Source organism: Nothoprocta perdicaria, unplaced genomic scaffold (assembly GCF_003342845.1).
Source record: "Nothoprocta perdicaria isolate Ctin4 unplaced genomic scaffold, notPer1 scaffold_39, whole genome shotgun sequence".
Taxonomy (NCBI): Eukaryota; Metazoa; Chordata; class Aves; order Tinamiformes; family Tinamidae; genus Nothoprocta; species Nothoprocta perdicaria.
Window position 1 is genome coordinate 1,116,582 of NW_020455632.1, and position 17,279 is coordinate 1,133,860.

The window sequence follows — 17,279 nt, forward strand, 5'->3', positions numbered from 1 at the left end:
AAGGGATGGCCCCAGGATCTAAGCAGGATTCAGGAATGAAATCGGGCACACGCCACAAAGGCTGTCCTGGAAAGCAGGTAAATTCAGTGGGTCTTGAGTCATGAGTCCCAACATAGGAGCTCAACTACACCCAGATGTCCTGGGGTCTTGATTTTTGATGTCCAGAACTGTGKTTTTTTTCACAGCAAAATTTACACTTGATGGCAAGTAGACTAATGCACCTGCTAAGGGTTTTGCTGTCAACCAGTCATGGACACTCAAGTCTCAGCAACCAGTAAGTTACTCTGGGCTATCCACAAACATGTTGTTGGACTAGCCTGGGAGAAGCATTAAAACACTCGAAAAAACTCCTTTATATAAAGCCTCAAAAGTATAAATATAAATATAAATATAAATATAAATATAAATATAAATATAAATATAAATATAAATATAAATATAAATATAAATATAAATATAAATTTTTTTTTTTTACAATTCTTGCCAAACAACATAACAAATCTGCAAAGGAATTCTAACTGCTGTCAGCAGATACCAACAGTCTCTTTTCTACTACAGTAAATTACACTGAAGGAGATGAAATGTTAGGTTTTCAGCTGGACTCTAACTCCATTAGCCAATGTCTTTTTTGAGCTCCACGTTAAATGGGGAGCAGGTTCTGTTTCAAAGAACAAAGTGGTTCACAAATTATTACAGAATGCTTGACAGCTCCAAAAGGATTTCAAGACTTATCAGATTGCACCTCTTGACTTTTCTTTTTTCCCTTTGTGCCCTCTGCAGTTATATAAAAGCTCTTTTTCAGTAATCACTGCATTCCACCATAGGGCTGGCTGCATTTTAGTGGTTTTTAGTGAGTTCTAACAGATGAAGTTTATGCTAAAGTATTAACTGCGAGATCCAGCCCGGAAATTCCACATGCTCTATTTTATGTGCACCAGCATCTCGGGATCAATTTGTAACAAGGAGAAAGCAGAATTACACAGGGAAAAGGTTTACAATTAGGAAACTACTACATGATTTGCAAAGCAGCTGCTACCTGCTGCCTTCCTCCACCTGGAAAGGAGGGTTTAGCCTGCAAATGCGGAGTGTTGCGTCYGTCAGAGAAGGAAAACGGGGTCTGGGGGGACAATGTTCTCCATGAAACCTCCCCAGCTCTTAAAATGATTTCCCCTTTTCCCACCCAGCCCCAAACTGCTGAGCTGCAGGCTGTAAAGCACATCTGATCTCAGGGTTTATGCAACCTTTCTAAACTTGCAAGGAGTTTTCATGGCTCCTGAAAGGTTTTCATACATTGTAATGAGTGATTAAAGGAGCTGTGCGTTATATTTCCTGCACTAGAAACAACAGCAGACCTAGCACTGAACTCATTTATGATATAAAACAAGCAAAACACTGAGGACTGATGGACACGAAGATGGTGAAAAATGCCCATGACTGGATGACACAAGTGCTTGTACCTTCCTATGAGAAATATAACTTCATCTACCTGCAAAGGTGCCAAGGGCTCCTGCTTTGGACCATCTTTGGCAGATTTTCTTCCGCTAGAAGTATTCRGGCTTCTGGTCTTCCGCGACAGGGATGCTGTAATTCCCTGGGCGAGCTTAAGATAAGGAAAATACACTTTAATAATTTCCAAGCTCATCACTCACCGAAAAACAATGCAACCATCCCATCCATCAATTTGCAATAAGAAATATTAAGTCTCCCTCTTAATCCAGCTTGACAGAGAGATGGAGCTTTTCTGTGAGCAGGAGATGACAGTGGAATGAGATCCCAGGATAAAGAAAAAAAAAACAGAGCAAACCTATTTAATTGGCAAACCTATTTAATTAAAGAAATCACAAGTGGCAAAGTTTCTAGCTGCAGGATATTTTTCTTAATTTCAAAAATTCAAGCTATCACTGAGACTATTTTTCTACTTGACTTGCACTTTTAGTAGGAGATGGCAACTCTTTTTTTGCTTAACCAAGGCAGGACCTACTTGCTTGAACACCCACTGTTTTGTGGGACTTAAATTCGGTCATCTGTTATGACAGAAACACCATAAACCACTTCTGAAGTCTGAAAGGATAAAACAAGGTGTGATTGCGAGCAGCTGGGCAGCAGCGCCTGGCTTTGGAGTGGAAGAAAGAACACTAAGGTAACGGATAACGCCAGCAAACCCAGCCGGAGAGGGCAGCACACGGGACCGACGTCTGTTTGCGCACCCCAGCACGGCCCTGCGGGGCGGTGAGCGCAGGGCAGGGGACGCCGAGGACGGAGGCCGCTCACCGGCTCCGCRGGCGCCCCGGGCGGCGGGTGGCAGCGCCTCATGACGGAGCCCCGCGCGGGAAAGATGGCGCCGCCTCAGGGCTCTCCACGCACCGCCGGGACGTGCCCCTCCGCCTTAGAAAGTAGTCCCTACCCGCCACCGTCATGCTCGAGGGAAAGCGGGGAGAAGGAGCGGCCAGGGAAAAGGGGAAGAGAGAACGAGCCGGGTCTCCGTCCCCAGGGCGAGCACCGCCCGGCGGCCGCTCCGGGCAGTGACCGGGGCGAGGAACGGGCGGAGGCCCGAATCCCTCCGCCGCCGCCGCAGTCCGCCAAGCGTCCCTGGCTCCCATGGCGACTGAAGCCCGCCCGCTCACGCCGCGCTCTCCGCCAATCAGAAAGGGAGTGTGGTGCCGAGTCAGCCAATCAGAAGCTAGTGCCTCCCGCCCCTTGTGGAGGCCTAGTGGGAAAGAGGGGCGGCGGAGCGGCCAAGGGCGCTTCTCCCCAGCTTTGCCGCGGCGACGGGGAGGACTACAGCTCCCAGCATCCTTCGCGCGCGTCCCGCCGGCCTGCCTTGGTAGGGTGCGCGCGCTGCATGCTGGGAATTGTAGTTCAGGCGACTGAGGTGGGTAGTGGCGCTGCGCAGGCGCAGTCGCGGCTCCGCGGCGGGGTCGCTATGGCAGCGGCCCGCGGCCTCCTTCCCCCGCCATGTCAGTTATTTGTTCAGTTAAATGCCCGTTAGCCGGAGGTTGGTGTTCCTAACGACCTAGTCTGATGTCCTCGTGACAGCTGCCCCAGTGGAAGCCTTGCAGGCTCATCTGACTGACATTATTTTCCTGTACCCTCATATAACCTTCAGGATATGTAGCAATAAGGATACAAGGTCTATCCAGAGTCAGTGTTGCTCGTTAAATGCTGTAGCTTTTGCTACATTACCACAAAACACTGAGTTCCTCAGAGTTTTCTGCTTTGGTTTGCTGAAGGTAGCAAGTTTGTTTTTTTTTTTTTTTCCCTCATTTTCTTTTAGTATTTTTACTGAGGGCTGTTTCCTCACTGAGAGGAAAACTAARCACCAAGAAAGAAAGAAAGAGTAAGAACGTAGAAGTGCTTGCGTTGCAGAAACACAGCTGGACTCGTGGGCTGCCTGAGGGAAAGGGCCGCGTTCCCGCCACTCCCTCGTTGCTCCTTTCCCTTTCCCTTTCCCTTCCAGCAYGGCGGGAGCCACCCACGGGAAGCGGTGGGAGGCGATGGAGGAGCTGCAGGCGCTGCTGCAGGGCAGCCTGCTGGGCACGCGGCACGTGGAGAGCGCGGCCCTCGTGCGCCTGCAGGGCAGGACCGTGTGCGCCTCCACYGCCGGCTTCCGCGTAAGCGACCGCCACGTGCCGTGGGGTTTGCTGTGCACGTGCTCCTTAATGGATAGCGCAGCCTCCAGCAAGGTGCATGGCGYGCCGAGGTCTCCAGCAAAGGCCTCTGCTGCTGGTGGCTGTTGTCGGCTGCGTTGGGTTGAAGGAATTTCAGGCCGGGAGGGATCATTGGATCATCCCAATGGACTAGCTGGGCATAAATCTGCTGTTTCAKCCTCTCGGTTAAGCACAAACCCAGCCCTGGAGCTCATTAGTGTGAATGTGTGACAGCCTGAACCTGGCTCCTGTGTCCGCTGCTCTGCTGCCATGTGGGGATTTAGCCTCCTCAAGGTTACACTTCCCTAGATAAAGATCATTTGAAATTGGCTTCCTTGTGGCTCTAATTACAGAACAGAGTCTTGTACCATAATTAAAAGACACATGGAGGAACTGGAGAGCAAGCAGAGCCCAAGCAATTTCAGCTGCGACACTGAAAGCAGCACACAACACACAGTCTGTCTCACTATACAGAGGCTAGAGGTCTAGCTTCAAACCCAKCAAGTTTATTTTCCCTTTGAGATACCACAATTATAACCAGTTAATCATTATGGAAGCGGGAGGGTGGAACTGTGCTTGTCATTGCACACGGCTGGTCTGTAACGCTGCCTTTTATGAACACAGGTGCCCGAAGAGAATGTTTTAAACCTCATCTACGCCTTCTACAAGAACTTGGTGCAAGTGAGGAGGGAAGGCCTCTACTTCAAGCAGAAATACTACAAGTGTGTCCGAGCAGATGAGCATTCCCTCTATCTGCACAACGTAGGTTGGCAAGTGCTGCTGCGCTCCTGAGAAATGGGCTTGGAAAGAATTCCTGCCTTCCTCCCTCACTGCCTGCTTATGGGAATATCTGAACACCAGCAGAAATCCCTCTCGTGTTCCTTTCTTTCTGTTGGTACCACGTAGGAGGTGTGGGGTGAGATCAGAATACAGAAATTGTCAGCTATGAGACACAAATGAAACAGGGAACACCGCTCCATTCAAGTTTAGCAGCTCTTAAATTTGGATTTTCAGAAAGCACAGTGTTTTTCAGTGACTTTTTTTCCCGCATCATTACAGATCAGTGAGGTAGTTTGACACGTAGGTTTCATAAAATTCACTTGCATAAAATTTATAATATTCACTTGCATGTTACATTCAGTACTAAGGTAAAAGGTCTCCAAAATGCTGCGCAGTGACACATTAATCAATACGAGTGAGATTGTGCGATATAATAAAGCAGTTGATTGATTTGTTTTAATAGTTAATACTCTTAAAAAAACACGCACTGTCAATATTTGTGTTCTGGGCTAGGCTTGCAGGTATTCTCTTTCTGCAGGAAAACTGGTTTCATGACAAAGAAAATGTCTGGCATCAGCCAAAAATGTAAAGCAGTATGTATATAYGAATCTTTTCTTTTTGAACCTTGTAATTTTACACAGGTTTTCTTCATTATCTAGCCAGATGGAGGCTTGATAGTTGTGAAGACCAATGCTTTCATCCTGATCGCTACCTACAGAGCGGGCATGTATCCGAGCGTGTGTGTTGAAGCCGTGGAGAAACTGGGTAAGAGAAATGCAGTGTCTGCACCAGCAGCTCACGGCTTAGCTCGGACCCTGCAGACATTAATGGGACAGATGACAATATTCCAGAAATCCCAGAAATCTGTGAAACCCCCAAAATCCGTGAAATCCCTCTCCAGAGCTCATGTCCAAGGGAATGTGCTCCAAGGTCACTACATGGATGAACACAGCACAGAACTCTCTTTCCTTGGCCTGTGTGGCATGTTCCCTGGAACAGGGCTACCTCCCCTTAACCAAATTGGTGCCTTGCTCCCCTGTAATAACACAAATACAATTAACACAGGGTTTTAAAGACACCCCCTTAAAGCATCAGCTTTGATATTTACTTACAGTCTACTTCAAGGACACGTGAGCTCTTCAAGGGTTTTGAACTTTCCCTATAGCTTGTTTCCACCTAGACCAGGATTAAAGAGTGTTACTAAATCTAAAAGCTGGTCCTTGTATTTTAAGTCGATTTCACACTGGATCTGTTGGAGCACTTCCTAATGGTGCTGCTGTGTTTTTGAGCCCCATGCCAGTCTCGCTGACTCAGGAGCCATGTCCAAATTCAGATTCGTTTCCATGCTGCCACGGAAGGAAGGCAGAAAGTTAGGAGACGACTAAAAATGCCAACACTTGGAAAATCCTCTCACAACTGGCACACAAGCCATTTGATCTTGTAAATAGTCACAGTGTCTGTAGTGGGCTGCTGTTATTGAATGAAGTTGCTGTCTTCAGGGTCAGATTTTCAGAGGTTTAGGTTTTTTTTTTTTTTGGATTTTTTTTTTTTGAGGTTATTCTTGCTGTTTTGGGTGATTGTGCAGAGGAAATAAAATAGCAGTGACTTTGCATCTTATGGGAGGTTTCTCCTAATGTTTTATGCTTGAAGTTATGAAGTTATGCTCGGGTTTTGCCATGTAGAATAGAAAGAAAACCTCATACACATAGGTACCAATATTTTTAACGTYAATCTAGAAATGCTGCTGTCTGTTCAATTACAACAGGGTCTGCAATGGTTTTGAACTTGAAAAAATTCATCTTTGACAGCAAAGGTGTTTGATTTCTGTAACTGTTGATTCCTTTTTWAAAAAAAATTATTTATTTTGCTTTTGTAGCAGACTACTTCAGAGAGAAGGGGAGCTGAACCAACAGAAAACTTCATCAAGCTCCTAAGGACTGTGCGCTGGAAAATCTAATACAGAAGTTTGAAGAATTATTAAATTCAAGAACGAAACTGTCTGCTGTTTTACAACATCCCAAGTMCTGAGCGAAGCCTTTTGCCAGGGGGAATCAGCAAAAATCCCACTTTTTTTTTTTCCCTTGAGGTCTGAGGATCTTTTTTCCTTTTCCTTTTTGTTGTTGTTGTTATTTTTTTCGGTAGTTAAAAAACTACTTTCAATAGCACTTGCTTATAAGAGGATTACCCTGAGAGTAAGTTTCTTAATAGAATTGASACTGATGTCCTCAAGACATTTGGTTTAACATGCTTATTTTTTCATATATTGATTTTTAACCTATTTCAGATCAGAAAACTAAGAATCTCCCTAAGCTGAGACAGTTCTAGCATTTCCCTGAGCTTTGCCCAGCCCCACAAATCCAGGGGACTAAGGAAACGGCTGTATTAGCAGATTTCCAGTGCCCTATGTACCTTGGAATGTTAAAAATAAAGCATATTTTTAACATATTGATCTGCACTGTCATCAACTCCTATATGAAGTTTGAAAACTGTGGTGAATTGCAGAGTTTTCTCTTCCATCGTCCCTCTTCCGAGAAGGAAAAGGATAAGGAGGAGGGGGGACAATGTTATTACCAGGATTTAATGAGTCTTTGCAAAGTCTTGGGCCACAAAGGATCCATGTGGGATTGATCCCTGTTTCTGTATGGTGCAAAACTGAGGTTCTGGTTGGACCAGCTGAAGACCAGGCCCCACAATCATTTCCACTGCAGAAACAAGTGAGGTACCAGCTCCCGGAGCGCCACAAGAACAAATTTTTAGCTCATTTATTTTAAAAAGAATTTAATTTCAGGTTTAAAAGCCTGAATCAACAAATGTCAAACTTAAGAGAGCAAAACTCTTTGACAATTTTGCTTTGGCATGTACAAAGAGCAGTAAAAACAGTAAAAGCTCCAGATCCAACTTCCCTGCTTCCCGTGGGGGGAGCATTAGACCTTAACCTTGTATTCAAWGGGAAAAGGAGATTCCTGCCTCCATCGGGGGACAAGCAGGTCTGTGGGGAGCAAGAAAGGTGACTGGAGTCAATTATTTCCCACTCTGTTTGGGGGTTTTGCTCCAACATAAAGCACAGTGTCCTCCTTCCCACCCCTCGCTGGCTTGGGAATAGCTGATTCCAGGGGCTGAGCTTGGAGAAGGGGAAATGGGATCAAACTCTGCTCCCGAGGACGGGCTGGGGTTCATCCCACCACGGAGAAAGTATTCCTTTCTTTCCAGCAAACAGGTGAGCCATAAATAATAGCCAGGACCCAAATATTTGCTTTAAGTTGTTGTTTTTGGCTTCTACTACCATATCGGATGACCTAAAAGGGTTGCGCTGAGAGGAAACTTGTTTTGAAATGTGCTGACTGAAATCAATCTCTGTTTTCAAACACTTTTCCTATCGCTGCCCATCTCTGGAATTTAAGAGGTGAAATAAAAATAGGAGTGAGCAACATTCGCTACTCTCATATTTGAAAGCAACACAGGCTTGTTATCTTACTGTTTTTTTTTCTTRCACTCTTGGGGCTCAGCCTCTATCAGTAAATAGGAGGAGTAAATAGCAGTAAATAGGAGTAAATTTTATAAAAATGTGATCTTTGGCAAAGGGACTATGGGACAGATGTAACAACCCAAAAAGCCCTCGTTTTTCCTATGTGTTTTAATTTATTTCATTTGGAAATTAAAGAGCCTAGAAGCACGTGTCATGCAAGGGGAGCCAGGGGGCTGTTGTCACAGGAAAGCTGCCTTCCCATGCCACTTCTGTGCTAAAATAGGCAAATTTGGTGGCATTAGATTAAACAATATTACTGGAAACAAATAAACAGTTGTCTAAAAGAAGAACCTTTCTTTACTTTAAGTCTTCTCACTGGTGGCAGTTGCTTTTTCACTATGAAATAGCCACACAGCTCCACCCTGTGGGGACTGACGTTCCCAAGGTTTCCAGGTTGGTCCGAATCTTCATACCGAGTACCAAAACACAAATCTTTCTTGTGCAGGCAGCAAAATCCAAGGAATATCCCATATTATCTGTGTGAAAAGTGTGTCTGCCCTCCTGCTGTCTTTATTTCATATTTAATTTTTTTTTTTTTTTTTTTTTTTTTTGGTAGAGAAGATGTTGGCTGCGCATTTCGATTGCCCGGGAGGCCCCGAGAACCTCTACGTGAAGGAAGTGCTGAAACCAGAGCCAGGAGAAGGGGAAGTGCTCGTGAAGGTCGCGGCCAGCGCGCTCAACAGGGCTGATTTACTCCAGGTTTGTGCACATTAAGTGGGTTTAGGCGGTTGAAAATGACCTCAGATTTGCAAGTCCCCACCCAAAGTATTGATAAGAGACTGGGTGAGAGGTGGAACTGGAGTCCTGATCTGCCTGGATGCTCAGACAGCTCTTTGGGCGTTGGAGATCACAGAATCTCAGAACAGTTGAGGTTGGAAGTGACCTCTGGAGATGATCTAGTCCAAGGCCCTGCTCCAGCAGGGACACCCAGAGCACGGGGCACAGGGTGGCATCCAGGAGGGTTTGGAAGATCTCCAGAGAAGGAGACTCCACAACCTCCCTGGGCAGCCTATTCCAGGGCTCTGCCACCCTCACAGGAAAGTTGTTCTTCCTCAAGTGGAGATGGAACTGCCTGTGTTTTAATTTACACCTGATGACCATAGAAATGTTCCCTTGGCTAAGTCCAACTTGGAAAACATCTCAGTCTGTCCCACTCTCATCCGAGTTCCTCCAGTTTGCACTGCAAGGCTCACAAGGAACCCCTAACACCTCCCTGTCTCTCGCTCTGCTTCCCTTCAGAGGAGGGGGAAATACCCTCCGCCCCGAGGCGCCAGTGAGATTTTGGGCTTGGAGGCGGCCGGGACGGTGGCCGCAGTCGGCGGCGCCTGCGAGGGCCGCTGGCGCCTGGGGGCCCCGGTGATGGCCCTGCTCTCCGGGGGCGGCCACGCGCAGTTCGTCGCCGTCCCCGAGGGCCACCTCATGCCCGTGCCGGCAGACATGACGTTCACCCAGGCTGCGGCCATTCCCGAAGCCTGGCTCACCGCCTTCCAGCTGCTGCATTTTGTAGGTTGGTATTTTGTACTCGCAACCCCCTCCCATCGAAACAGATGGTCCTTTGGTTAAACCCTCTGTTTGGTTGTTGGTTTGCTTGTTTTTTGGCATGGCACAGGCCCCCGTCCTGCAACACCCACCACAAACTGTGTATTCACAGGGAAGAAAATGGAAGGCGATTGACGTTTCTTTCCATCTGCTTCTGCGCTTGAATCGCAACTTCCACTTAGCCTAAACCCTGAAATAACTGACATGTTCCCAGAACCACAGAATCACACAGAACCACAGAATGGTTGAGGTTGGAAGGGACCTCTAGAGATCATCTAGTCCAACCCCCTGCTCCAGTAGGGACACCCAGAGCACAGGGCACAGGGTGGCATCCAGGTGGGTTTGGAAGATCTCCAAAGAAGGAGACTCCACAACCTCCCTGGGCAGCCTGTGCCAGGGCTCTGGCACCCTCACAGTGAAGAAGTTCCTCCTCACATGGAGATGGAACTTCCTGTGTTGCAGTTTGTACCCACTGCCCCTTGTCCTGTCGCTGGCCACCACTGAGAAGAGCTTGGCCCCTTCCTCCCTGCATTCCCGCTTCAGCTACTTATACATATTAACCAGATCCCGTCTCAGCCTTCTCTTCTCCAGGCCAAACAGGCCCAGCTCCCTTAGTTTCTTCTCATACGACAGATGCTCCAGTCCCTTAATCATCTTTGTTGCCCTCCGCTGGACCCTCTCTAGAAGTTCCTTATTCTGTGCCAAAAGGTTTGACTTCACTGCAAAGTCGCCCATGTCATGAACTTGCTCACTATGTCCCATGCTGCCTGTGGAACTATATTCRACAACATCTACCTTGGTCAAGGACATCTCTTTCAGCTTGCTATTTACTTTTGTCCCCCTCCATCATGTTCTCATCCCAAGCTGATGATAAATTTTAATCAGCTCCCTATCGTAATCAGGAAAGGTAGAGGAGGGAGAGACCGTGCTCATCCACGCTGGCGCCAGTGGAGTTGGTGTCGCGGCCATTCAGCTGGTCCGCCTGGCCAAGGCCATTCCCATTGTAACAGCTGGAACGCAGGAGAAACTGGAAGCGACGGCCAACCTTGGAGCGGCTGTGGGCTTCAACTACAAGACGGAAGATTTCAGTGAAAAGGTCTTGGCTTTCACCCAAGGTAAGACCCTCTAGGAGGAAGGCAACAACTCAATTTCAACCAGGACTTCCAATAATCTTTTCAAAGACACTGATTTGTAGAATTTGCACTGACCCTACATTTTCTAAGCTCTCTTCTGTTTCCACCCAAGGTGCTGGAGTAGATATTATCTTAGACTGTGTTGGTGGCTCATACTGGGAGAAGAACCTCAACTGTCTGAAGACTGATGGCCGGTGGATCATATACGGACTGCTGGGCGGAGGGGACGTGCACGGAGATTTCTTGGCGAGGTTGCTTGCCAAAAGAGCAAGCATACACACCAGCCTGCTGAGATCACGAGATAAAGAGGCAAGTAATGGCTATCAGCAGTATATAGCACAGCACAGTTCGATCTTAAAATCTCTGAGGGTTTTGAGAGTTGTCTTCTCATATCTGTGCTGAAGTAGCATCTAAAGAATTATCACCAGAAAAAGGAAGAAGCAACACTTTGAGCTATTATTACCTGCTCAGCAAAGCACTGCAAAATTAAGTTATATTTTTCCTTTTTTTTTCTACTTTCTACCATTTATAACTGCTAAATTCAGAGGAATGAGATCCAAAATTACATATATGTATTTCTTAAGTTCTGTCCTTGAACAGTACTTGAAAGTACTGTTGAAAGATTAGTCCTAAAAGAAACAAAATTCAAAGGATCAGAGTGCTTTAAGTTGGGGTCAGGGCGAGAAGCAGCCGTATGAAATGGTCTGGAACCACACGTGTCTGAGCAGAGACCAGGTCCATTTAGAAGCCCAGAAAGTATCAACTAAAAAGACTTTATTGTGGAAAATCGCCCAATATTGCAAAAAGAGGTGCCCTAGGATGGATTTTGTCCTTGAGATCATCTCTAATGCTCTCAAGAGTTTTAAGGAAGTTTTAAATGAGTCTAACCCAAAAGAACTGCATCCCGTGCCACTGCAATTCATCTAAGGGGTTTCTTCTTTGCACTTTAGTGTTTCTGTGTCTGAAACACAGTCAGAAAGCCAGAATTTCTTTGAGAAACAGGCCATTTTTGGGTGCTGTGCACAGGGACACCTCGGGGCCCGAAAGGCCTGGGAATAACGGCGGAAACCCTGTTTTTTCCGGCAGTACAAGGAGCGGCTGGTTCGGGCCTTCACGAGGACCGTGCTGCCCCATCTCCGYGGGGCCACCGGCCCTGGCCTGCGGCCGCTGGTACACAGCGTCTACCCCCTGCACCGCATCRCCGAGGCGCACATCGCCATGGAGGAGAACAGGAACATTGGCAAAATCGTCATCGAGATGCCGCCTGCGCCCTGAGGCATGGCCTGCTGCGGCCGCCAGGCCCGGGCAGGGTGGTTGGCGGCGCTTTGGGAACAGGGAGCTGCAATTCCTGCTGCGCGGAAGTCCTCCTGCCAAGGAGGACTAATAAAAGGGCGGGAGCGGCCATCTTGGCAGCCCAGAGGCAAGAGCGTGATCTGGGCAAGCTCCGTGGTGAGGCCATTCCCTCCGGGACCAGATTTGGGTTCATTTGTGGTGGTTTTTCCCCCATTGAGATTTTCCATGGGGAGGGGTGGTCCCCCCCGCCTAAGGCGATGGGGTGGGGGCGGGGCGATGGTTGGKGGCGGGGCGAGAGGGGTGACCGACTGCTGAGGGCGGGGCGATAGTTGGGGGGGGGCGAGAGGGGTGACGGGCAGCTGGGGGCGGGGCGCCAGACGGGGCGGGGCGAGAGGGGTGACCGACTGCTGAGGGCGGGGCGATAGTTGGGGGGGGGCGAGAGGGGTGACGGGCAGCTGGGGGCGGGGCGATGGTTGGGGCGGAGCGAGAGGGGTGACGCGTGTCTGGGGACGGGACGTCGAACAGGGAAGGGGTGAAGGGGCGGGGCGAATTCCGAAGGGCGGGGCGATGTGCGGGACAGTGATTGGTTGCGCGGGGTCTGGAGCCGTGACGTAGGGCTGGGGGCGGGGCGCGCGATCCCGCACGGCGCGCGGGTCACGTGACTCCTCCCCGCTCCCACCCGCCGGGTCTCAGGGCGCTGCCCCCGCGCGCTACGTCATTTCCCGCGCGCCGCCGCGGGGCAGGCCGGGATCGCTTCCGTGCCGCCGCCGCCTCGCGTGTCCGCCGCGTCCCGCAGGCCCCGGCCCCCCGCGCGCCGCCATCATGGCGATGCAGGCGGCGAAACGCGCCAACGTGAGTGAGCCCGCGAGCGGCGCGGGGAGCCGCGCGGCGCGTGACCCCCGCGGGGGGGGCCCGGCCCGCCGCCTTAACGCGCTGCCTCTCCGCAGATCCGGCTGCCCCCCGAGGTCAACCGCATCCTCTACATCAGGAACCTGCCCTACAAGATCACGGCCGAGGAGATGTACGACATCTTCGGGAAGTACGGGCCCATCCGGCAGATCAGGGTGTAAGTGCCGCGCGCCCCGCGGGAACCCCACGGCGGCCCGCCCCTTTTCGCCCGTTTCCAGCGGTTTTCAGATGAAAATGGACACGCTCAATGCACTTCATTGGTGTCTCCGTGGATCAAAGTTGTATGTGTAGCTTTTCCGTTATGCACAAAGGTCTTTAGACAAGAATACGGCCCTAAAATAAGTGAAAAATCTCAAGCGAGTGAGCAGGGGAAAATTTGCTCTGATAGGAACTGTTGGATGAACCAGGAATCTCTTATTCTAAGCAACTTCATAAGGAGAAGAGACACCTGTGTAAGCAGCACCCTAGCCTGCAGAGTAAGGACAGCAGTTGAGCAGAGCCAGCTTCCCTTTCTATTTTGTTTGCCAGTCTAACTAAAAATAAATTCCTGCTGCCCCTGAAGCTGTTTCTCACGGAGTAATATAGGACTCACTGTGCGCCAGGCACTGCCTGGTCAGTGAGTCATGAAGAACTGACTGTAATAACAGACCTTTTTAGTGCTCTGAGGTTACACAAGCCGAAGCCAAACCTTGGATCCTTCCTTTAGTGCCATCAGCTATTGAAGGTCTGAGCTCTGAAATTGCTTGGGGGGKTTTTGTTTGTTTTGAGGCAGAAAGAGTTCACTGAGGCTGCAATTTTGGAAAAGCTAGTGAGAATGGTAGTAAGATGGGTTAGAATGACTGATACCAATGCATTGATACCAAAAGTTTTGATTGTTTTGACCATGCAGGACATAAATATGGGCTCAGTTAAGCAGACCAGGCTTTATAGTCCCAAATACAGAGGCTTTTTTTTTTTTTTTTTAAATCAGAACTGTTGAAATTAAAAATTCAGTGTATAGAACAAAGATATCTTCATTATATAGCTGTCTTCAGCAAACAAAGTAGAACTGAGAGAGAACTAAGTTCTTTACATAATGCTGTTTTGGAGCCAATTAAATCTTGCCTTCCATAGCAAAGAGCAACTAAAGTGATGGGGGAAGTGGCTGAAAGGACAAGGGGCTCTCACTGAGAGAACTCACATTAACTGGAGTTCATTTGAGTGTTAGAGGAATGGTCCATCAGGTGAGATTTGCAGGAATGTCCTTTTCAGGAAAACTGCTGGCAACTTCCTTGATAATTGGGTAAAATCATTCATTTGAGCTTTTTTTTTTTTTTTTTTTAATGATTTTGATCCTTTTCTTTGCTTGGTTCTTAATCTCTCCTGATTTTCATCCACAGTCCTGTGTGGGCTCATGCCACACGTTGTCCTCAGGAGTTCTCTCCTTATAACCTGTATAGAGTACAGTACCTGAGAGCTGTGTTCTTCTGATAATCAGGTTTACTGTAACCATCTTCACTTTTTAGGGGGATCTGAGTGATTATTTTGCCAGCTCTGTGACCTTTCCAGGAYGGTTAGGATTTTGTGCTTGGAGATGTTTTAAGGGACTGGAACATCTCTCGTATGASGAGAGACTGAGTGAGTTGGGCCTGTTCAGCTTGGAGAAGAGAAAGCTGAGAGGGGATCTGATCAGTACGTATAGGTACATGAAGGGGGAATGCAGGGAAGAAGTTGCCAAGCTCTTCTTGGTGGTGGCCAGTGACAGGACAAGGGGCAAAGGGTGTAAGCTGAAACCCAGGAAGTTCCATCCCTGTGTGAGGAAGAACTTCCTTCCTGTGAGGGTGACAGAGGCCTGGAACAGGCTGCCCAGGGAGGTTGTGGAGTCTCCTTCTCTGGAGATCTTCCAAACCCGCCTSGATGCCACYCTGTGCTCTGGGTGTCCCTGCTGGAGCAGGGGGGTTGGACTAGATGATCTCTWGAGGTCCCTTCCAACCTSARCCRTTCTGTGATGTTTCATATCCCTCAGGCAAAGGGAGCTGAATCGATGGCCTGGCAGGCGACGCAGCTCTTTCCCAAGTGCTGCTGCACCARCGTTGCTGGTGTGAGTGTCTTAAATTGACTTGTGATGTGCAAAGAGCACCATTCCTAGGGCAACTCGTGCTCCTAATCTGGGGAGCTGCTGTCTAGGGAACTGCTGACCCACTTAATTCCTGTAAAAAACAACCTGCTAACGGCAACAGCTTCAGGTACTCACCGTGGAGAGATAGGCTTTACTTGGAATATCATCCAATATGGGGCCCTGTTGGGTTTTGATGTAGTTTTTGACTCTGAATTGTAAAGGAATATCATTTTGGAGAGTAGGGATGCATTTCAGTGTCTAGATAAAATACTTAAAAATCATCTTTTTCGAAGACACGTTAATTGATCTAACCTGTCGTTGCTCAATCCAAATAGAGATRTTTTATATTTATTTTGTTTAATATTAAAACTGATGCTGCTCTGCAGTGGGAACACTCCCGAAACGAGAGGAACAGCATATGTTGTCTATGAAGACATCTTTGATGCCAAAAACGCTTGTGATCACCTGTCAGGATTCAACGTGTGCAACAGATACCTTGTCGTTTTGTACTACAATGCAAACAGGGTAAGCACGCTTGGGGKTTTTATTTTATTTTAATTTTATTTTGTTGAGATACCTGTGCACCTGGTTTAACATAAACAACTTTCAGTCTGAAAAGGCAGTTGCTTGGATAATTCTTAAAAAATAAATCCAGACAGGTAGGGGCTGGTTGGAGATTCCACCTCTGACTCTTTGATGCTCAAAAAATACATTGAGATGGAGGATATGAAAAAAGTGCTTCTGGTCAGCACTTTAGGGAGGAGGAGGTAGCAGGGACCTAAAAGCTTAACAGTTGCAACTCCAAGATTTGTTGTGTGATTATGGGTCTGAGATTTTGTTTAAAAGTAAAAAACCCTCAAAGTCCTTGATGCTTTTCTGGCACTGATAATATCCAGTGCACTGTGGAATCCTCCAAGGTTGAGAARTAAGCAGCACTGCTTGTATGAAATAGTGATGTAGTTCTCTGGGATGAGGTACAGTTCCTGGGGAAACAGTGTGTACTGAGATTGTTCTTCTTTATTCTTGATTACAGGCRTTCCAGAAGATGGATACAAAGAAGAAAGAAGAACAGCTTAAGCTTCTCAAGGAAAAATAYGGAATTAATACAGACCCACCAAAATAAACTGATCTTTCTCTGGAAAAAAAAAAATTCTCTGGAAAAACTCATTTTAAGCCTCGCTGTTGTGTTCTTGAACTAAACGTAGGGACTTTCAATCAAGTCTAAGTATTCTTGTTTTATTGATATAATGCTCTAATTTGAGTCTTTCTGGTAGGATCCTACAAAACGGGACCAAGTATGTTCAGTGATTCCGACCTTCTGAAATTACCACATTTCTGTCATTAATATGAAGAGTTAGTTCAAAGGGCTATGCATGAACTGTCTCCACAGAGATGAATTTCATTTACCACTTACTAAATATGAGATACTGCAACTAAAAAGAGTCTCTGTGACCTAGCATGGAGTTTTTTTGGTTTTGTTAATTGAAAAATAATCATGGTTTGGTAACTCATCATACCTATATACTCATATTGCACTGAGGGTAGTGTGACATTCTGCTTCTGGGAATGTTTGAAGGAGTTTAACTCTGTAAATTGATTTTTAGGCCACTTCTTACTAGAAGCAGCACCCAAACCCATGTTAATAAAATTTCTTTTGCAAGTTACAAAAAGTGACTGGCCTCTTAAAATAACAGCACAGGTGACTTGTTCCCAGGGACTGGGATGGAATAGCTGTAGTGAAATAATTTCCCTCAAATAGTACTGACCTGCAGGACTGACTTTGTGCCGTAAGAGATTTTCATTACGTGCATCAGATTTGTGCTGCAGTTAATAGAAGCAATGGGAATAAACTTCATGCCACTGAATATAGAGAACATGTGAGCCAAAGTAAGGCAGTAGATGATAGTTGTAATTTTAGATACCTTGAAGTGATTGTTTTCTACAGTTTTTATTCTCAAGTTTAAGGCATTCTATGTACATAGTTTTTAGATGTACCCTCTCTTGGACAGAAAACAGAGATTTAAAACCTTAGGCTTTTTCCTAAAAATATCAGCATCATGTCTGGTGAATAAAAATGAGTGTGATGCTGAGTATGCCTGGCCAGGGTGCTCGAAAGAAAGATCTGCCTCTGTCCTGAACAAGCAGAACTTGTGTGATTTACAGGTGCCCTGTCTCTGGGGACAGTTTGTTACCTTGAATTTTATATTTAACTTGTGTCTGCACAACTTTCTGCCAGTGCAGGACYTGAACAGATATTAAATATTTTGCTTTAGGAGTTGTGATTTAGGTTAAAAAATACTCAGTGTAGTATGTTGTCTTAACAAAGTACTTCGACTTTTTATCCTTTTTTTTTT

The 17,279-nt window shown here is 47.1% G+C and overlaps 3 protein-coding genes across 3 annotated transcripts; all 3 read left to right on the top strand.

Moving 5' to 3' along the window:
- The first annotated feature begins 3,494 nt into the window (after window positions 1–3,494).
- PFN4 (profilin family member 4) lies at window positions 3,495–6,473 on the top strand. The gene is made up of 4 exons (XM_026044926.1): window positions 3,495–3,611; window positions 4,272–4,409; window positions 5,087–5,192; window positions 6,304–6,473. Exons 1-4 carry the CDS (start codon window positions 3,495–3,497, stop codon window positions 6,330–6,332), a joined length of 390 nt encoding a protein of 129 aa, XP_025900711.1. The 3' UTR covers window positions 6,333–6,473.
- A 1,116-nt stretch (window positions 6,474–7,589) lies between these two features.
- On the top strand, window positions 7,590–11,993 carry TP53I3 (tumor protein p53 inducible protein 3). The gene is made up of 6 exons (XM_026044921.1): window positions 7,590–7,644; window positions 8,510–8,652; window positions 9,193–9,460; window positions 10,395–10,607; window positions 10,738–10,934; window positions 11,712–11,993. The coding sequence occupies exons 2-6, from the start codon at window positions 8,515–8,517 to the stop codon at window positions 11,898–11,900; spliced, it is 1,005 nt and encodes a 334-aa protein (XP_025900706.1). The 5' UTR covers window positions 7,590–7,644; window positions 8,510–8,514; the 3' UTR covers window positions 11,901–11,993.
- A 746-nt stretch (window positions 11,994–12,739) lies between these two features.
- Window positions 12,740–17,087, top strand: SF3B6 (splicing factor 3b subunit 6). The gene is made up of 4 exons (XM_026044901.1): window positions 12,740–12,770; window positions 12,866–12,984; window positions 15,312–15,450; window positions 15,959–17,087. Exons 1-4 carry the CDS (start codon window positions 12,741–12,743, stop codon window positions 16,046–16,048), a joined length of 378 nt encoding a protein of 125 aa, XP_025900686.1. The 5' UTR covers window position 12,740; the 3' UTR covers window positions 16,049–17,087.
- The last annotated feature ends 192 nt before the right edge of the window (window positions 17,088–17,279 follow it).